The 21,957-nt window shown below is 48.9% G+C and overlaps 2 protein-coding genes across 2 annotated transcripts; both read right to left on the reverse strand.

Moving 5' to 3' along the window:
* Positions 1-2,636: 2,636 nt before the first annotated feature.
* Positions 2,637-3,404, reverse strand: LOC115310270 (sulfotransferase ssu-1-like). The gene has a single exon (XM_029968615.4). It carries the CDS (start codon positions 3,402-3,404, stop codon positions 2,637-2,639), a length of 768 nt encoding a protein of 255 aa, XP_029824475.2.
* Positions 3,405-18,022: 14,618 nt separating this feature from the next.
* Positions 18,023-18,642, reverse strand: LOC120844254. Its single transcript, XM_040215928.3, has 2 exons — positions 18,405-18,642; positions 18,023-18,283 (listed from the first exon to the last, which is right to left on the reverse strand). The coding sequence occupies exons 1-2, from the start codon at positions 18,630-18,632 to the stop codon at positions 18,104-18,106; spliced, it is 408 nt and encodes a 135-aa protein (XP_040071862.1). The 5' UTR covers positions 18,633-18,642; the 3' UTR covers positions 18,023-18,103.
* Between the last annotated feature and the right edge of the window lie 3,315 nt (positions 18,643-21,957).

The raw sequence follows: 21,957 nt of genomic DNA on the forward strand, positions 1-21,957 counted from the left end.
AGCTATAACATTATTTTGTTTAAAAAATTGTATTAGTCGTGCATTAATACCTCCTTCTATGAGTTTTGAAAAAAATAAGAAGAATGGAGATTGGTCTGGGGGGGGGGGGGGTAACTATCTAGGTCATTTTTATCACCTCCTTTGTGAATCACCGACACTCTTGCTATCTTTAATTTATCGGGAAATTTGCCTGTACTCAGAACTAGATCACATATATGTGAGATTGTCCCACTAATTGAGTGAACTGAATTTATAGGCTGGGATTCTATACCATCTTATGCCATCTTCACCACAAGCACTGTTATTCTTAAGTTTGTGTATTAGCCTTTATAGTTCAGTTTCAGTAGTAGGAAGCAAAAATATTAGACTCTCAAAACCCGGTGAGATGTAGCATTCGTAATCAAAACTACTAATGGCATTGCCAGTGGAAGCACCGGACATAAAAAAGGGGGCAAGCTTAGTCCCTGTACAAGACATGCCTGCAATTATAACTCAAAACTATCGTTTCTTTCGTATTTAGACCGTAAATTATTTATCTTTTTCCGCACTTCTATCGGTCCATTATAAATATCTGCGAACTTATTATCATGATAAACACTTCGTGCTCGTTTAATATCATCGCCTAGTTTATTTCTGCTCTTTTTGTTTCGTTCTTATAAAAAAGGGTGAAGAGCTTATGTCATTGTTTTATTATATGAAAAAGTGCTGCGACAGTCCAAGGCTTTCTTGAGTTTTCGTTCTGTTTAAATAGCACCAATGGAAACACTCGATCATAAAGTTCCTTAACCATTTTTGAAAAGAGGTCGTATGCTGCATTCGAATCACCCAGCTGAACAAAGAAGCTCCATTTTTCCTCCTCAACTAAACATTGAAACAACATTATTTTATCATCATTAATCTCCCTATGCATAATGGATGCATGGCATGTGGGTTCTTTACGCTGTGTTGAGTACGGCCTGAAAACAAAAATGGGTAAATGCCAAATGGTCACTAAGATCCTATACCAGGACACCCGCCTCTAATTCACTTGGTATTTCGTACAGCAGATGTCAAGCAAGCTCTGACACATTTCCGTCACCCGGGTCGCGACATTAATTACATTCCCATGGCCTAAAGAATAAAACACATCAAAAAGCTTTTGCTTTGCTAGTCTAATTACATTAAAGTCACCACGAACAATAGCACGTTTACCTATTTGCGCTCACCATTGCCGCACATTTTCAAAGAATTTCATGAGAATTTTGATATGACATGTACATCTAGGTGTTCCATTACATACTGCGCCACACCTCCTCCTTTCATATTGACGCGGGATATTGATGTGCATTCATATCCCGTGAGGGGAACGATATCGTAATCGTTTATTGACGAAACTATCTGTCAATAATGAAACGCCGTTCGACGAACTGATTGCCGTCGAGTCTCAACTACATTGCAGCGCCTTCAGCCAACACCACCTCGAAAACAAGGCCTGCGCATGACGTCATCATTAGCGGCAATCAGGCTGAAGCTTGATTAGAGTTTGGGCCGCGTCACAACTACGCCTCATTCACGGGTGGCCACAGCTGTGAGAACGACTGCTGAGCGCGATCTGATAGCGAGCTTCCACAGTTCATTTGCAATGTGCACGCGACACCATCGAGATTGCCGGTCCTAGCAGCCTAGCGGAAAAGCATTGAACTGGCCGGGACAGGTCCTTTCGCGATTTCTGGTCGTGTCTTGCGGCTTCCGGGATTACATGTTGTCCCGGTGACTTCGTTGTAACTGCAGTATAATCTTGCTCTCAGGGTGTTGTGCACGCAATCTGCGCAACCACGTGAACCAGCCATTCTGCAAATATCAGCGCTCATCAGCACCGTGGAAGAACATTAAAGAGACCTTTTCATCGCTTTCTAAAAAAAAGTAAAATGAAAGCCTCTGGATGTTCGCTTATGCCAACACATCGCCGCAGGTTCGGAACGTGGAGGATAAAAAGCGGGGCAAACCATTTTGAGTTCAATACTTGCTTGCTGATGGCCAGGCGTTGTGCGTTGGGCTGGAACATGGCACGGCACGACCTGTATTAGACCGCTACATTTGCCCGATAGTGGCGTCCCCTATAGGTCGCTGGAGTCGCGAGTATAGTACTAAAACGTGGCCCGGTCATGCTCTCTGGGGGCATCCCTGTAGCTGATTGAAACCAGTTGCATGACGATCACCACAGGGCCTTAATCTAGAAATTTAGTTTTTAACCAATTAGGATTCAAAGAGTTTGTTAAAACGTGAGCTTACCATGAACAATTCATAGCAGAAGGGCATAAGCAAACATCTCAACTCCTAAACACACTTTATTTCTACTTGTATGAAAACGACGAAAGGAGTTCAACAGAGCACGTTTTTGAAACTATACTCTGGGTCATAAAGCTTTATTCAAAATCCTGTTGCGTGTATTTAATAAGCATCACAGTGCTACATGCACAAAGTATAAATTTTTAAATAAAAGTTGAAATGACACAATCACCTGACTGATCTAAAAAGACGGATTTAACATTATCTCCCATATGTCTCTTTGTTTTCTATAATGCATCACTCAATACCTTTTTTTTTTTTTTCGCTTTCTGTCTTGTTACAGTCACGAATTGAACAACAAAAATGACTTAATGCGTATGAGCAAGCTCAATGTCCATCCAAAGACTCATAATACACGTACCTTCGAACTTTTCGTCAATTTTACGCTGCATTTGTCTTACATTTTCGGGCGAAAAGTACGATTTCCAACCACCAACTTCACCTTTCCGAACAAGGCTGCACTTGGCCCGTTTTGCTTCTTCGCTTCCTGAGACTGGCGGAACATCACCGCGCCCAAGCAACTGCGCTATCCCTTTTGCGTCGGTTCGCAGTACATCTTTCATGAATTCGACGCTACTCCTTTCGAAAACGAGTTTCAGAAGCTCGCTGTCACTCCGCACCATATCGCCGTACTCCTCGCCCAAGAAGCGTGCCAACCTGAAAACAACTCCCGCCTTGTCCCTATGAATCTCCTCGTAAGTCACAAAAAACACATTAGAATCGTGTCTGTGCTCGTAACCCGAGAGGACGTGGTCAAAGTAGTCGCCGAAGCCGAATTTACCATCCAGGAACGTGCCCAGGAAATCCTCAAAAGTTCCGTCGGCGAAGTCGTACAACGGAAAGTCCCGCACCATGTGGAAGTTGGACACGCAGCAGTCCCAAGGATTCCTGGCCACGTAGACGTATTTGGCCTTGTCGCTGAGCCGCAGTCTGTTCATCGGAAGGTGCGTCCGTAGGAGCCTCGGAGCATCCGACGACGACTCCTGCAGTCCCTGAATCTCCAGGAATGGGGCCCTGTTCGTGAACTCGGCGAATGTCTTCATCGATTGACCCTTGTTCAGGAGGAGCTGGATCATTTGCTGAACCAAATGGGTCCCCGTTCTGGGAAAAGTCACCTAAAGGTTTCGTTTTGTTTTTATTTATTTAGTTGTTGCAGTTTCAACTCATTCCTGCTGTCATCATAATTAGCTGCGGTCTCACTGCTCGTACTTCTTACTCAAAGAGAGCCTGCAGACGCTGTCTGAAGCGTGTGGCTTGCTTACAGTTGTCATAAAAAAACTCTCTTCAGACGTTATCTAAGCACGCATGTGCATGAAACAAAAATGCTTAGAACGTGCTTGAGCCGTATCCGCGGATAACTCTTTCATAAATTGCTGCGGAGAACTGCGCGGCTCTTTCGCATGATGTTTGAGTAGAGTGACTGCGGGTTTTGCGAATCTATCGTCAATGGTTTAATTAAAACACACGCAAACACAATTGTAACTTCTTGTTATACTTCTAGTAGTTTGTTAGCTAGTCAGGGATGATACTTTGATATATCGATACTCTGGGAAACATGGATTCATCAGATGCACCGTCATTATTACTATCCGTGGCCGTAGAAAGTTAAAAAACTGCAGTACAAGTTTACAGTAACGTTTGAAAGGAAGCTTTGGTGAGTGGTTTTGAAGATGCTTATCTAAGTATTTATCTTCTAAGTACTGCATTTTCAGATTCAAGTAGTAAGCATTGAACTCCCTTGTCAATCATTTAAAGTTAAGTGTAGTAACCAACAGCCTAAGAAACGCAGGGCGTGGTTTCTTATGTTCTCGCTCTTATCGTCTCATACCACAATGTCAACAATAATTAGATGCTGGGGAACCACCGTGTCCTGCATTTTGTTTAAACTGCCTGCGACTGCAGGTTACAATAGCATTTTATGTCGCAAATAGGCCATATGCAAAATTCTTGCCAGCTATCGTCATCATGTCATGAGAAGCCCCCATATTGTTTCTTTTCTTCATATTTTCTAGTTGTGCACGAAACGCATCTGCAATTGACTCGGTTCGCACGGTATTAGTACGATTTATTTGTTCACCCAATGAGTCGCTGTTCAGTTTCGGTTCAAAAAAAATAAACTAAAAACGGCCGCGAAATTTTGGAAAAAAAAAATTTCGGCAACGAGGTATCAAGACTCGTCACTCAAGCAGTAAACTTGGTGATCCGGGACAGTAACTGTCTTTATCGAAGACGTTTGTGTGAAGGGTTTGTACTAGACTTGCAGCAGGGGGTCGTATTTTAGTTGCACGACTCCCACTTTGCCGGGACCATTGTTTATCGGGCAGAACTATTGGGTAATTGATCATGAGTACACTAGTTGGCGTTTTTGTTTTTGCACATGCTCTATTGCCTTCAAAGTTGTTGAGAAGACTGTAGGTCTACTAGGCATGTTGTGCAGCAGACGCAGATGTAAAATTAAAATCATACTGAGCGTATTACAACGAAACTCCCCATATGTTTCGTGAGTACAGGATTTTACTAGATGGCATTAATTGACATCTTATCCATCAGGATAATTGCTCTTTTCTGTTTTTCTTTTTTTAGAAGTGACTGCTTCATTCGAAAGCAACAACACATAGATACTAACTGATGCCTGAGTGAATTATTATCCTTACCCATTTACTCTATAATTTAACCTGTTCAATAGTTTTTAAGAACTATTGAACAGGTGAATTTAGAGTACGGAAGCGTTCGCCTGTCCGTTGCAACTTAAATGAGAATAGGTTGGGTCACCTCAATGATGTCCCCCTCTTGATGTTCGAGCCCCAATGATTCCATGTAAAACGTGGGGTTATAATAGGCCGCACATGCCTCCCCGTTGATCAGCTGAGTGGCAGGAGCACGCTTGGTACTGCTCATGGCCAAATATGCCGTGACTGGTGCTTGTCTAAAAAAGAAACATCCAAATTTAGTTTTGTTTTTGTTTTTTTAAGTACAAACGTAGCACGAAAGGGTTGAAATAATTCAATAATCTAATATCCCTGGAAAACTCAGAAGAGAAACCGACTTTTTGCGAAGACGCATTTCTGTATTTTGACCTCCTCTCGAGTAGCTGATGGCTTTTGCTGAGTCTTCATTGTTTTAAATTGGTTGGATTTGAGTGTGGGCTGCAAATCTAATATTCGGCGTGAATGTTAATTCCGAAAAAATTTAAATTAGAAACTCTGCTACTAATAATACAGATATTTTCAGTTAATTAAAAAACATAAAACAAACATTTGTTTTCGTCTCCTCAAGAACCATGTAGGCTATTGCGATGCCTGTCAATTAAAATGGAGGTTTTTTTTTTATGTGCTCCGTAAAAACAAAATAAGAACGAACGCATATACACACTTGCACATGCATACGTACATTCACAAGGGCAAACATGGAGACAGAGATACATGCGTTCATACATAGAGGTGTACACATATGCATACATAGATACATACATACATACTCTGAACAAAACAAACAATTTCTTGAAGACTGAAGGCAAGGACTAAGTACCTCAAACATTTATAAAGACTTACGTGCGTACACATACATATGAACTTATAAATACATACATACATGCGCGATCAGCATTCATATCGTCACGGGTGGTGACCAAAAATAACAAATAAACAGGAAGAAATGAACGTTTAATGTGGCGAACTTGTGCCAAAAATAAAAGAGTACAAAAGATAATAATAGAGTGTCGCAGGCGTCGAAGTCGGCGTGGCAGCAGAGTCGAACGCTGGGACAAGACTGAACTCTGCTTGCCAGGCGGAGCCGCTTTTGTACACGCGTTGGCTTTTGGAGCATTCGATGTAGAAGGTTCGACGCGTAGAACATTCTAAACTCGAATCAGCTAGACGGTTCTTGAATTCTCCAGAACATCTCATTACAGTGTCAACAAAATGCGTAGCCGCGGCCAGGAATCGAACCCTGGACCTTCGCGTGGGAGGCAAGCGCGATAACCGTTAGGCTTTTTTTTTTTTTTTTTTTTTTTTAAAAAAACGTTTATATTTACAGAGTTAAAAGCTGGCCTTCTTGGCCATTGCCGAAGCCACACATGTATAGAAACCCACCCAATCAAATTTTCATAGGATCAGTTGAGCATTATACAATTTCTATTTATGAACTTGTCTCTTTTCACCATGTAGTTTTTTAAACGTGCTTGCATAACGGACCACTGCTCGAAGCCGGGCATGCACGTTTGCTCTAACAGGTTACTAGTGTAGGAAAAGCCTTCGACATAATGGCTCCAAGCAGGCTTGCCTTTTTCTTCAACGAGCGTGTGATCTGTAAACGATAACCGTTAGGCCACGCGCGCGCTGCCTGCTTGGCTAGCTGCGCGCGCGGCATTACTCCCCCCTTTAAAAAGTGCATCGTCCCGATGCAATCCGAAAACAAAACAAATAGAAATAACGGTTAACTAAAGAGTCATTTGGAACACATACGGTCCACAGTCCTATCGAGCGTAGTACGGCTTCAGTCGCACGACGTGGACGACTTCCGGTCGTGGAGGGCGCCGTGACGAAGTCCGTGTTCCGTCGGGCATCACATCGTAGTTCAGATCCCCGAGTCGACGAAGCACTTTGTAGGGTCCAAAGTATCGTTTCAGCAATTTCTCACTGAGGCCGCGGCGACGGATGGGCGTCCATACCCACACCCTATCTCCGGGCTGGAAGTGGACGTCCCTGCGACGAAGGTTGTAGCGGCCGGCGTCGACGCGTTGCTGGTCTTGAATCAATAGTCGGGCGAGCTGGCGAACTTCTTCGGCGCGTTGAGCAACCGCCTGGGCGTCGTCGCTTTCGTTGTCAGATGGCTCATGGGGCAGCATGGCGTCTAGCATGGTCGTTACCTTCCGACCATGTACCAGCTGGAAAGGGGTGAATCCAGTGGTCTCTTGAACCGCCGTATGGTAGGCGAGCGTGACGTAGGGCAGCACCTTGTCCCACGTCTTCTGCTCTACGTCGACGTACATAGAGATCATATCGGCGATTGTCTTGTTGAGTCGCTCCGTCAGCCCGTTGGTCTGCGGTTGGTACGCAGTTGTACGACGATGGCTGGTGTGACTGAGTCGGAGGATTTCTTGGGTCAGTTGTGCCATGAACGATGATCCGCAATCTGTAATCAGAACTTCTGGAGCGCCGTGCCGGAGGACGATGGACTCAATGAAATACTTGGCAACTTCCACAGCAGTCCCCGAAGGAAGAGCTTTCGTTTCGGTGTACCGCGTGAGATAATCTGTGGCGACGATGATCCAGCGGTTCCCCGACGTCGAAGGCGGAAAAGGACCAAGTAGATCCATTCCGATCTGCTGAAAGGGTGCAGTTGGAGGAGAAATAGGCTGCAGGAGTCCGGCCGGCCTCGTCGGAGGTTTTTTGCGTCGCTGGCACTCGTGGCATGATCGTGTGTACAGGTGGACGTTCTTGGGGAGCTTGGGCCAATAATACTTTTCACGAATACGGGCCAGTGTCCGGCTGTATCCAAGGTGTCCGGACGTCGGGTCGTCGTGACATGCTTGAAAGATCTCCCCTCGAAGGTCGGTCGGGATTACCAGCAGCCACGGCGAGTTGTTGTCCCCGAAGTTCTCTTTGTAGAGTACACCTTGTCGAATGGCGAAGGTCGGCACGGCTCGTGAGAAAACACGGGGTACGGTACCGCCGCGCCCTTCCAGGTGCTCGATTAAGGCTCGCAGCTCCGGATCATCTCGTTGACGTCGTTCCATGTCATGGGTGTTCACTGCCCCTAGAAAGCACTCGTCATCATCGTCGTCGCTGCTGCCGGAAGGTGTTTCGACAGGGGCCCTGGACAGGCAGTCAGCGTCGCTGTGCTTGCGTCCTGACTTGTAAACCACAGTCAAGTTGAACTCTTGTAGCCGGAGGCTCCATTGAGCGAGGCGTCCTGACGGGTCCTTGAGGTTCGCAAGCCAGCAGAGCGAGTGGTGGTCCGTGACTACGCGGAACGGGCTTCCGTACAAGTACGGACGAAACTTCGTGATTGCCCAGTCGACCGCAAGGCATTCTTTCTCAGTCGTGGAGTAATTTCTCTCTGCCTTGGACAGTGTCCGACTTGCGTAGGCGATGACTCGTTCGGTGCCTTCTTGTACTTGAACTAGTACCGCGCCAAGTCCTGCGTTACTTGCGTCAGTGTGAATCTCGGTGTCCGCATCCTGATCGAAATGTCCAAGAACCGGAGGCGTCTGGAGTCGTCGCTTCAGCTCGTCGAATGCCTGCTGCTGTTCCTCGGCCCATTCGAACCTCTCGGCGTCCTTCGTGAGGTTTGTGAGCGGTGCGGAAATCCGTGCGAAATCCCGAACGAAGCGACGATAGTAGGCGCAAAGTCCAAAGAATCTTCGCACGGCCTTTTTGTCTGTCGGCGCTGGAAATAACGCGACGGCGCGAGTCTTCTCAGGGTCTGGGCGCACGCCTTCGTTGCTAACCACGTGACCTAGAAACTTCAGTTCGTCATAGGCGAACCGACACTTTGACGGCTTGAGGGTGAGTCCAGCGGTCCGTATGGCTTGAAGAACAGCTCGGAGTCGTCACAAGTGCTCGTCGAAGTCGCTGGAAAACACCACGACGTCATCGAGGTAGACCAGACAGCTCTGCCACTTTAGTCCTGCCAGTACGGTGTCCATAACACGCTGGAAAGTTGCTGGTGCCGCACATAGTCCGAAGGGCATTACCTTGAACTCGTACAGCCCATCCGGCGTGACGAAAGCTGTCTTCTCTCGGTCCCGTTCGTCGACTTCGATCTGCCAGTAGCCGCTCTTCAGATCCATTGATGAGAAGTATCGAGAGTGGCGCAGCCGGTCTAAAGTGTCGTCGATTCGGGGGAGGGGGTAGACGTCTTTCTTCGTCACTGCGTTCAGCTGCCGGTAGTCCACGCAGAACCGAAGCGTTCCGTCCTTCTTCTTAACCAGTACGACTGGAGAGGCCCACGGACTGCTTGATGGCTGGATTATGTCGTCGTTCAGCATCTCTTGAACTTGCTCCTGGATCACCTCACTTTCTTTAACGGAGACTCTGTACGGTGATCGATGCACAGGGCGCGTGTCGTCCTCGGTAATGATGCGGTGCTTCGCAACGGCTGTTTGGCGTGCCTTCGACGACGTCGCAAAGCAGTCACGGTATTCGGCGAGGAGGTTAATCAGCTGCCGTCGTTTCGGGTCCGGAAGCTTAGGGTCGATGTCGAGTTGCGCTGGCGACGTACCGTCTTGCTGAGGTGGCGAGGATTCATCAGTAATGGCGGCGATTTCGGTGGAGTTTCGGAGATCCTCGACGTGGCCAGCGGCTGCACCTTTTGTGAGGTGTTGCGTTTCGTTCCGGAAGTTCGTCACGAGGACCACAGTGCGGCCATCCTGAAGTTCAGCTACTCCTCGTGCGACGTCTATTCCTCTTCCCAGAAGCAACTGGAGGTTACCTTCCAAAAGAACTTCGCTACCGGTAGCTGCATCGGTCACGACGGGTACGACAACACTTGATCGCGGCGGCAGCTTCACGTGGTCGGCAGCGTTTCGGACGGCGGCTGACGCAGTTTGGAGTTTCTCTGAAGGCGGAACAGGTGTCCGCAGCGTCAATCTGTTTTCTCCAAGGTCGATGACGGCGCCGTATTCACACAAAAAGTCCATGCCGAGAATGACGTCTCTGGAACAGTCTTGTAGAATGACGAATTTCACAGGACACGTCTCGCCGTGAATTTCGACGCGAGCGGTGCACCTTCCGACAGGCGTGATGAGGTGTCCTCCGGCGGTTCGTATCTGCGGTCCATCCCACGGCGTCGTGACTTTTCGAAGGTGGCGAGAGAGCCTCCCACTCAATACTGAGTAGTCTGCCCCGGTGTCAACGAGTGCCGATGCGTTTTGGCCATCGATAACAACGTTTGGGTTGTTGGACACCGTTGCAGGCGCGTCGCTGCAATGCGGGGCGTCGAGAGAGCGGGAGCGCTCCGGCGTTCTTGGAGGCTGTTTGCTTCCGTCGTTTTCGGCAACGTCACCTCCAGGCGTTGCCGCACTCAGTTTTCCCGACGACGCAGGGGAGACAGGCTCTCTCGGCGGGATCGTGGTGCTGGGGAGGCTGAACGTCGTGGCGATGGGGAGCGGGCTTCACGGCGGAGAGACGACACTGGGGAGGGCGAACCTCGGAGGTACTCCTCGATGTCGCGAGGGCGTTCGCCATACCTCGGGCGTGGGTCGTTCGGGTGGAACCCACGCAGACCCATTTGCCGGTAGGGACAACGACGGTAGATATGGTCGGCCTCCCCGCAGTGGTAGCAGATGGGTCGTCGATCCGCTGTCCTCCACACGTCGGTTTTCCTTGGCGCCTGTTGTTTTCGGCGGTCGTACTGACGTACTTCGTCGTTGCGTCGGGGGCACGCCTGCGTTGATGGGTCTCGTCGTGGCGCCACCGGGTAGTGTTGAGCAGTTGGCGACGGTCCTCGGGCCACTGCGGCGTAGGTCAGCGTCGGCTCATCGGCTGCGGCCACGCTGGCAGGAGTCTCCGGTTGAACTGCGCGCTGAACTTCTTCGCGCACCACTTCGGCTATCGACAGCGAAGCCGGCTGGTTGGCAGCAGGCAGCAGCTTCCTGAGTTCTTCCCGGACGACGCCCCGGATGATGTCGCGGATGTCCGGGATGCTGCAGCTGGACGGCGAGAGGGCAGCGAAGCCGGGAAGTCTCTGGTAGTGTGAGGCCCGTGCGTGAAGGGCACGTTCGATGTTGGCGGCCTCAGTAATGAAACCCTGGGCAGTCGTAGGCGGGCTCCGCACGAGGCCCCCGAAGATGTTTTCTTTGACGCCGCGCATTAGGACCCGCAACGTTTTCTCTTCGGGAGCGTTTGGGTCGGCGCGGTTCATGAGGCGGAGAACGTCTTCGACGAAGCTTGTGACGCTCTCGTTTGGCCCTTGGTGTCTTGCTTGGAGGAGTTCTTCGGCACGCTGTCGTCGCTGCTGGTTGGCAAAGGTGCGTCGCAGCTCGGCCTGGAACTCTTCCCACGTCGAAATCGACGCTTCGTGGTTCTCGAACCAGGTGTGCGCCGTGCCTTCCAGAGCGAAGTAGACGTTGTGAAGGCACTGCTCTGGTGTCCACTGGTTATGGCGGGCCACTCGCTCGTAATGCTGTAGCCAATCCTCCACATCCTCATGGGCCTCACCATGGAACGGCGTCGGGTTGCGTGGGGCGACGCGCATGAAGACGACGGATGGAGCGGTCGAGGTCTGCGGCGACTGGTTGTTCATCGTCGTCCTGTTTGACTGCACGGTCCTGGGTGGCAAAGGTCCAAATTCCGGGTGTAGGCCTTGAATGCGGCGACTTAATCGAGTCTTGGTGGTGTCTTCGTCGGGTCTTCGGGGGCTTGCTCTCGGACTTGCACTGCGGGCCCTGGGAGGGGTACGCTGCATGGACATGCGTTACCCAGCACCTCCACCAAAATATCACGGGTGGTGACCAAAAATAACAAATAAACAGGAAGAAATGAACGTTTAATGTGGCGAACTTGTGCCAAAAATAAAAGAGTACAAAAGATAATAATAGAGCGTCGCGGGCGTCGAAGTCGGCGTGGCAGCAGAGTCGAACGCTGGGGCGAGACTGAACTCTGCTTGCCAGGCGGAGCCGCTTTTGTACACGCGTTGAGTTCTGGAGCATTCGATGTAGAAGGTTCGACGCGTAGAACATTCTAAACTCGAATCAGCTAGACGGTTCTCGAATTCACCAGAACATCTCATTACAGTGTCAACGAAATGCGTAGCCGCGGCCAGGAATCGAACCCTGGTCCTTCACGTGGGAGGCAAGCGCGATAACCGTTAGGCCACGCGCGCGTTGCCTGCTTGGCTAGCTGCGCGCGCGGCAATATGTAGAGGCACAGCTGAAAGTCCGCTTTTATTGCTGCTACACCCCGTTTCACATAAAGTCCAACAGCAGCCAAAGTTCCGATCTGAGGGAGCCAATCGAGCAATGCCGAAAGTCCATCATCGCGGCACTCGTCGTCTTTTGGCTTTTCGTACGACCGGCTGAACTACCAATCTCCACTAGGGGGCTGAATGACGCATTGAGCGAATAGGTATATGAAGTCACGGCAAGTAAGTCGTTTGCCTTTAGACAAACGGCTTACTTCCCTTGACTTCATACCTGTTCGCTCATTGCGCCATCCAGCCCCCTAGAGGATATTGGAAATGAGCGCTTGACGGGCTTCTCAACTCTTCTGAGTGCTAGTGTGACCAGCGTCTAGGGTTGTGGATTTCTGCTTGTCATCTCAAGAGGGCCTCCATCTTACGCAGTAACAGCGCATGTAAACCCGAGTAGTCTCTTGGGAAGCCATTGGGTGTGAGAATTTTGAGATCCTACTTGATCCAGTGTGCATATGTCCCACGTTCAAATGACTTGTTCTTCGGATATAATTCAAAACGGGATTATTAAAACCCACTCAAAAACAAATAACGATAATACAGCACAGAACAAAACATTCACTGAATGCACTGGGAAGCCCAGCAGACACCCGACTTCTAGGACCAGCATCGAACTTCCGGTGGCTTCGCTGGCGCAAGGCTCGGAGGGCAGCTATGTGCCATCCAACCCCCTATTCGCCCGTTGGCTGGGATCGGATTGGAAACAGAGTCGGCGTTGCGTTTGAAAAGACAATACACTTCATTCCACGTAAATATCACGCCCGTAGGTTTGATTTCGGTTACATTTAGGAGATTCGGACGTCACCAATAGAAAAAGGGACTGAGAAGACGGCCTGTTTGTTTTTTTATTATTATTTTGTTTAGCGCTTTCTTGGCTGCGGGCAATGGATACTACCGTCGACTTGGCCGAGGTACGTATTCGCTTGGCGAGCTCAGATCCCCGCAATAACAAGCTCCAAAATAGAAATCTAATCACCTGACAACTCCACTACAAGTCATCGATTCTTCAATTTTTTTATCGCCTCGTTCGCATTGTAAGAAAGGGTGAAGTATTTTACCTGCACACGACCGACGATGCCGGATGCGTCTGACTATAGTGTCAGTATTAAGGCACTCCTGAAACAAAGCTATTGTGCGAAAACTTTATTATAAAAAATAAAATAAACGAGAGCACACAGCTGTTAGCGTCGCCGAAAATGTTTCCAAGTTGTTTATTCCTTCATTCCTATACGGAGTGGCGCCAACTGCATATTTCTGCTCGTGTTATGGGGACGCTACGACGGAATGTCGAGTAATTCGAAATGAAAAAAAAAAAAAAACACAAAAAACTCGTTAGTTTTGTTGCTTTGTGATTTCCGAGAATTTAATGCCAGAGAGGTAAATAATGACACGTACCTGTTCAACAAAGTTTAGGTTTTGCACAACTCGATCGTTTCACTTTACGTCCGATTGCAAGCGACACCACGATCCTTCGGAGCCTATCAAGCAGCGCCAAAAAAGCGTATCGTCACGGACCGCGTTGTCTTTGTCTGTGAACGCGCTTCAGACATCTTTGCTTTATTTTCATAACCAACTCAGTCCTTTGACGTCACGCAGCTGTGGTGGCGCTGCTGTCGGCACTGCGCATGCGCAGCCGCCTCTGGGGAATCTGGTTTCTGCGCACGCGCAATTTGCCCGCAGCCTGTGTGGGCAAACGCGGGCTTGTTTACAAACAGTGTGTTGGTCCAGATGTATGCTAATGTCTACAGACAGATTTTGTGAGGCCAATGTGACAGGGAAGATGGCGCCTCAGAGAATGTCGGCAGACCGTCTATTGCACAATGTTTGAACAGTGTGACAAAACCGGGGCTGTGTTCCAAAATTTACTCGATCCGATTCCGGAGTAAAGGTTTCGTACCGTGGCGTTCCCAAACTTACTCCAGCTTACTCGATGACGTCAGAACTTGCGTTCCAGGAGCAGGTTGTTTACTCCGGAGTAATTACTCGCGCTACCCCCCTCGATCGGGGGGTAACGTCGGATCAAATCGAGTAAATACGCCACGTGATCTGTTCGTCGTCTGCGTTCTGCGCCGACAACCGCTAAGCTCGCTTGCTCCGTTGGTTTTGGTGGTCGACGTTCGAAATGACAAAGAATGAGATGCAGCATGTGTGGTTATTTCGATTTGCTGTTTTTAACGCACGAATTGACAGCATTACATTCAGACCGTGCACCTTCCCCGGAAAGGTATACATACTTGTTAATTTGTTATTATCAGGGTGCGAGTGTAAAGAGGAGCTTCTCCGCAGTCTCGTCCTCGGCGTTAAAGGGAATGCCGTATTCTGACGTTCAAGGATGAAAATGTTTGAATGCAGTAAATATAAGGTATTATTTTTGTTTCCTCCAGAGCCTGCGTAATGAGAGGATAACGCTTGCAAAGCAGTGAGGCGTCAAACATTTTATTGTATTCATATTCGCGTCAAAGCGAATGTAAGTTTCATATCATTCTTGAGAAAGCACCCCCGCGCTGTACCACTACACCGTGTGGAATCATTTTCTGCTAAACATGATCGGTGCCAATTAAGATGCGTGAAATATGTACGTTTAGGGCAATCGCGCTGATTAATAAAAACACATATTTTTTTATTTCTATCTGTAAGGAGTAAGTAATTTCTTTCATGATATAGAGCTCAAAAGGAGGTCGAGTAAAAAGGAGCTGATGGATCCACCTAAAAAAAAACACCGCGTCGTCATTAATATTATCGTCTCTTCGAGTGCTTTCGTCATGATCAAAAGGAACGTCTGCTATTGTCTGCCATCGCTGCTGTTTTCTTTTTGTCGTAGCCCAAGACGAAGCCAATCCCCATAGTATCCAGGCGATTATTGCGGCCGTTCCAAAATCGAGTCGCGGATCGTTTAATCGCGATGTCACGTGGTATTATCCGCTGACGTAGGCGGCAGGTTACTCGGGTAAGATTTGGAACATAGCCCAAGTATAGCCAAGATGACGATTTTCGTCTCGACTCTTTGTCTCGCGCTTTGCATAAGGTTGCTAAATTTTCGGCAAAAACTGACAAAACTAAAGGATCTGATCATTTGTTTTTCTTATGCGTGTGTGCTATCTTATACCGTAAGCGCAGATTTCCTATTATAGCGTTGCTTCACTCAAAAGATAGGCACATGTTACGGATACTACACGTTCTCTCGTCGATGCGTTTAAACTGAAATTCAACTTGTCCGCTATCTGGCTTTGTGTCGTGGTACTCGAGATGGGACCGCATACGAGGCGTCCTGAAAAGCAATATTTATCGTGTCATTTTTATAGGGGCCCCCCTTACAGAACCATAGACAATCTATAGTGGGATGAGCAGGAGCGCGCCAAATAAATTCCGCCAAGTAACCAGACACGGTACCTAATGGCTCAGCCTGCACCAACCAGTAAAGGCGGTAATTATTACTAGTAATATGGCATCAGCGCGACGTGCGGTTTGATAGCAGCCTCGTTCACACACCTGCAACAGACAAAGACCGAGAGAGACAAGACCGGTTTTTAAGCCTCTTGCGAAGGTGGAGGACCGGATGCACCGCTGCGGAGGAGGTTGTCCGCCGTCGCAAGAGGCTGAAAATCCGGTGTTGTCTCTCTCGCTCGCCTTGCAATCATATGTAAGGGTATACCTTTCTTGCGGTTTCTACGTCTCTGGTGGTTCGGGCAAGCCAGCGGGTACGGAGAGAGTAATGTGCTATTTTTCAACGGACGACACGGAAGCCTCCTCGACGTACGGCGCGACCAGCGGTGCCGAAAGCGCGCAATATGTGAAATCTTTGGTCCTGGGCTTACTACTGGTCAGAGCTGCTAAAAGCTTCTTTTAGTCTAAATATATATTAAAAAAAATGAAAGCCGTTTACAACTCCCTGTAACACCAAATCAGAGCGCAGCTCTTGAGGAGGAGGAGGGGAAGGTACGGAGAGGAGGCTATGTACCTCCTCCTCTAATGCGCGCTTTCGATTTAGAAGAAATGTTTCCTCTAGATTTAGCGGGGAATTAGCGGGGAACTTTTTCCGCTAGATTTAGCGGGCAAATTTTCCGCTTATTTTAGCGGGGAAATTTTTTCCGCTAAACTTAACGGGGAAATTTTTCCGCTAGATTTAGTGGGGAAAATCTTCCGCTAAATTTAGCGGGGAAAATTCCCCGCTAAATTTGGTGGGGAAATATTTCCGCTCGATTTAGCGGAGAAATTTTTCCGATAAAGTTAGCGGAAAAATTTTTCCGCTAAACTTAGCGGGAAATTTTTCTGATAGATTTAGCGAGAAAATATTCCGCTAAATTTAGCGGGGGCATCTTTTCCACTAGATTTAGCGGGGAAATGTTTCCGCTAGATTTAGCGGGGAAACTTTTCCGCTAAATTTAGCGGGGAAATTTTTCCGCTAGATCTAGCGGGGGAATTTTTCTGATAGATTTAGCCGGGAAAATTACCCAGAATGCACCGCGCGGTTACAGCGATAATGACGGCGACGCCGCTCAAGCCGGAAACGGGCGCCTAAGAGCTGCACTCTAATATAAGTGGCACAAATCGTTTCAATTATTTATGAAAGTAGTTCTTGTTCAGTATTTTAGACCAGAAAAGGAACAAACGAACTTTATAAAGTACGGAAACAAGAAATGACCCATGGACATGCCCGCCTAAGGTGACCACCCGTCCCGCGACTCGCGGGACTGTCCCGCATTGTGGGGTCGTGTCCCGCGTCCCGCGAGAAATTCCTGAATCTTCAAAATGTCCCGCATTTCACACTCGTAAACTTCTCTCTGCAACTCATAGTGCTGGCGAACAACGGGGCACGGGGAAGCGTGGAGTTCACTGGTAACTGTGTGAATCGCAATGGTACGCCATTTTCTATCCAAACATTGCGGGAAGTGACCGTCGTTCTTGCCTGAGACCCGACGCGCATGCTCCGTTGTGCCCCTCCCCTTAGTGGCAAAATATTGTAAGAGAAAATTACTCGTTTATTGTTATTATTTTTATATCGCTGTATCAACGCGTAAGGGTTGCTGTGGATATATTTTTTTAAGACAGTCACAGAAGGCAAAAGGAAAAAGAACACAATTTTGAATATTTGTGTAGGACCATGTTGATAAAAGTAAGCGTTGGCAGGAAATAATAACTCGAAAAAGATATACTGTTTCTTAATATCATTTGGTGCATTGAGTGCTGCTGCAGTTGCGTTTTATGCTGTCAACTCCGACACATTTAATAACATATTTGGCACAAAACAATATATCACTGGGAGTGAAAACTATTTCAGCTTAATACGCTCCGGGCGCTGGTGTTTTGAAAAAACCCGTGGCGCCATCTGTCCGTCGAAATAAAAACTATTGGTATGTTACCGCGGTTACCGCCCTTCCCGACTGCTTTCGCGTTAGGCTTGCCAGGCGTAAAGTGCAGGCGTACCCGGCTGCTTTCGTTATGTCGTCCGCAACAACGCAGTCGAAAAAGCGCACTTCTGTTTATTGCTGTGTTTACGACTGCCACAACAGCTACGGAAACACAGCTGGGAAGCTCCCAGTGGTAGAGTTTTACCGCTTTCCAGCAAAGCCGTACGAGGCAGAGCGTCGACGAAAATGGGTTGCAGCGGTGCGGCGCGTTGCGCGCCGCACCGCTGCAATTCATCTCCCCTAACTAAGGAAACCTTCTTTTTTTTTTTTTTGTCGCTTCTCGGTTTTTTGTTTGCTCTCCATGATACAGAATTGTTTCTCGCTGGCACAGTTAGACACTGCATTTTTGTGTACAGCGGAGACGGAGACTCCTGGGAACCCGCGAATGGGCTGGCCAGGATTTGCAGCTGCCACTTCGTAGGAAACAAAAAAAGCTCCATCGCTCAGCACCCCGCTTACATCCCCACGATCTTCCCTTCGTCGTACAAGGCGAGATGCAATGTGACGACGGAGACACAACTGCAAAGATATGCAATGTGACGACAGAGACACACTGCTCCATGTTTGCACCACCCACGCACGCCAGCCTTGCAGGTGCAGCTCGCGCCCACGATGAGTCTCGGGTGCGCTAAAAGCTGCTGTAGCAAAAAAAAAAAAAAAAAAGTGTGTTATGCACGGTTGAACCGAGAAATCAGAACAACAACAAATGAGGAGTGGAGGGGGGGTACGCGAAACCGAACCGGGTGGCACGCTCACCTGAAGCCGGACGTTGTAAACAGCAGACTTCATCTGCGCGAGGCATTTCCCTACAACTTCGCTGGGAGCTGTGGAATGAAGGACTTCTTCTTTCACGCCAAACACGTGACGGCCCGCATAAAGTTGCTCCCCTAACTTCAGTGACTTTTCTTTGAAATATTCTGCGATCTCGTCAATCCTTCTGAAGCCGCAAAAGAGCACCGTCGGATCGCACGTGCGAGCCGCCATTTTCAGATGGGAACATACCAGTCGTTCTTAGGTCGACCACGGGCGGCGCTGGGGAGCGCAAGCGACGGTGGCGCCGGAGTGGCCGCCCGGAGGGTATTGCTGCAATACAATTGGCTGGTGTATAAACAGCACAGAATATTAAATGTGTTGACAGAACTTCGGTTCGTGGTGTGCGTGTTCATTTAATTTCTCTACCCCCTCGATCCCTCCCTCCCCCCCCCCCCCCCCCCCCCCCCCCCCCGTTGTCCTGCGTGTCCCGCATTTCGCTAGAAGGAAGGTGGTCACCCTATGCCCGCCACCAAGCGGTGCAAAAGGCGGTGCATACCAGAAAGGTGTAGTAGGATCAGGCACCGACGAGCGGCGAGCGTAGAAAGGTTAAAACAAAGCCAGCTAGCCGCAGAGCTAGCTGGCTTTACCTCTACTCAGTCTTCAAACGCTTTCGAACGCGAACGTCGATGTCCGGACACCGGCGTTCGGCGTTCGAACCCGTCCGAAGGGTAAGTAGAGAAAAAGGCCACTAGCATTGCGTCTACTGATCATTTCAAATAGAGATCGGTGTTCCGACGTCCGAATGTGCTCTTGTTTCTTCCTCGCCCTCGGTTTCTACCCGTGTATACTCCTTGTCACTAATTACGTGCAATACGGGCGAAGGCGTACGCCAGGTGAGGGGGAAAGGTCAAGCACCAGGAGGCTGGTCGTGAGGAGAAAAACCTCTTTGAAGGGCAACTCCGGTCCATACTTTCGATTTTGGGATTATGATTGTTTTTAGCGCAGTTAGCGTCCCTGCATTGCAAGGTTAATTTTTTTTTCTCGTTATTGTGCGTAGTTTTAAAGATATCCACGCCTCAAAGTTTTGTTTGGGGCGCGGCCAACAATACCGAAACTAGCCGCTCGAGGCCCCGGCAAATCTGGAAATCAGCCCCTGTGTGAATGTGACGTCAGGATCATTCTCGTTCAACGAGTACGCAGGCCGAGCGGCACCTACCTCTGTTGCGCTAGCCGTCTAAAGATAGGAAGTAAGCTGATTTTGTTTAAATTATGTATACCTGGTAGTTATACAGCATATGTAGCAAGAGTTAGTGCGTATACCCAAAAGCTAGCGACTGAAAACGCGTGAACTCGTTTGCTGCCGTACTCGGCGGCTGCCGCCGTGCGTGCGCTATGCCGTACTCGTCGCTTGCATAGCCAAAAGCTAGCGACTGGAAAACGAGTGAACTCGTTCGGTGCCGTACTCGGCGGCTGTCGCCGTGCGTGCGGTCTTCCGTACTCGTCGCTAGCCCTAAATTGTCATCAGGGCTCCGTGGATGAAGCAGCGTTGCTATACGCCGCGCTGTCAGTGGCGTACAGTATTGGGGGCCCTCTCGTTTTCGTGCTGCGGGTCAGTCCCAGGCACAAAGCTTTGAGGCTCTCCGGGTTGGGCCGCGGCGCCCGAACACACGTGTGCTGAGCTGTACACGTCTGTTTTTTCGTTCTTTTTTTTCTCGCGCGCGTAAAAGCCGAAGTCCAAAGTCCACTCGTCGAACAGCGTTCACCCGCAATTTCTCCGATTCCCGGTCCGTTGGAAACTTGTGAAAAATCAGCTCCAAGTTGCGCAGCGGGTTGTTTGAGCAGCCCACAACGCTACAAGCTGTACTCGGCATCTTTCGAAGAACAGCTGGGCAGTCTTGGCCCTTGGGCGTACCGAGTCGCTCGCTAAAACGAGTCTTGGAGTCCTCACAAGCAAATAAACAAAAGGCTATACCGAAACTACACGGGCTACATATAAAAGCAACGGCTAAACACGCCAATCACAAGCCGAAGTAGCGGCGGTAGCGGCTCAAAGAAGCGCACTCCGCGCAACACCCGGACCCGAAGAAAAAAAAAAGAACGATACTGACGTCACGGCCCAATGTTGCTTTAGCGATCGGCAATCCGCTGGCCGCCCGCTAAGGAGCAGCGGCTCGCGGAGGGTTGCATTTTTATTATCGGCGTTAGTTGAGAATGCGGCGTCCCCCGGACGTAATTTCTTGGCTGAGGTCATATTTTGTGTCACTACAGCGATTCCAGTAATTTATTTCATTTTGAGTTTTGGCCGGAGTTGCCCTTTAAAGGGGTCATGAAACGACTTTTCAACTTTTTTCTTCTTAGCTTTCCTCCTGAACTCACAAATCTCGCATCAGAAATCCAAAGAGTTCAAGAAGACGGAAAGGACGGACTCCCCTCTTGCTCGGACCATCGTTTGTGTACCCGGACACCGCCATTCTCCCTTTGAAAGACTATACTTCGTTTCAGCTTCCGTCCGAGGGCAGCCAAAGGCTGAGGGCCGGTTCGAAACATCGAGAATAGCATTCCTACGCACCACAAAGTAGTCCGCAAAACCATTTTTTTAAAATAACTATTTTGTGCGTAAACATTCCACAATATTCCAGATGTGTACTGCTCAGAATGATTCGCAACTAAAGGAATTAAATTTCTGAAGTTTATGTTTTTATTAATTTTTGTAAATGCATGCGGTTTGGTGAAAACACGTAAATCCGCTAGCAACACGGCTGCAGCGGCGCCAGCGCTCGGTTTTCCTGTGTGATTTCGTTTCCGTAATGGCCGAATCGTGTGCTTCGCTGCTTTCCTGGCTTTCCTCACCGGTCGCTTCAAAACGACCTTTCGCGAAGGCATGTTTGGGCGTCAGGTGCGAGAGGTCGTGATGAATGTCTACTTTGAAATTCGGCAGGAGACCCGGGCCGCGTCGTACCACGAATGCGTTGTAAACAAGAAAAGCGTCCGGGCCACTACAATTCACTGATACACGGCGAAATCTGGGCTCCCCTTTACTTGCCGATCACATTGAACACCGAGATGCTGGTGGAAAGAACTGCGCCTCGGGCCCTGGTATATCCAGACAATTCAAGGAAGCATCAACGGCCGGGTCATCGGGCACCTTGCAGTGTGTACATACATCTCGAAACTATGCCGAAATGCCAAACAGGTGGAAAGCTCGGACACAGACGCCAGCGGCAAGCCTACGTACTGACATCCCCTGTGACTAAATTTCAGAACGTGAAAGGACACTTTTTAAACCTGTAGAAGACGATACTGTTGATACACCCGCGTAACGGATGAAATACTCGGCAAGCGCGGGCGGCGCGGACGACCAGCGGCGCAGCGGAGTGATACAGAAGTGCAGGCGGGATCACGTGACCTATTGCCGGCGTGTGATTGGCTCCGGCCACACGTAGCTTTGGCTGCGCTCGGACGGAAGCTGAAACGAAGTATAGCCCGTCGCTCAAAACTCGGACAAAAATTGCTTTCCCTACCCCGTTCACCCCTAAGCTGACAGTGCTGTGGAAGC

This window comes from Ixodes scapularis, unplaced genomic scaffold, assembly GCF_016920785.2.
Source record: "Ixodes scapularis isolate PalLabHiFi unplaced genomic scaffold, ASM1692078v2 PGA_scaffold2__306_contigs__length_199485367, whole genome shotgun sequence".
Classification (NCBI taxonomy): domain Eukaryota; kingdom Metazoa; phylum Arthropoda; class Arachnida; order Ixodida; family Ixodidae; genus Ixodes; species Ixodes scapularis.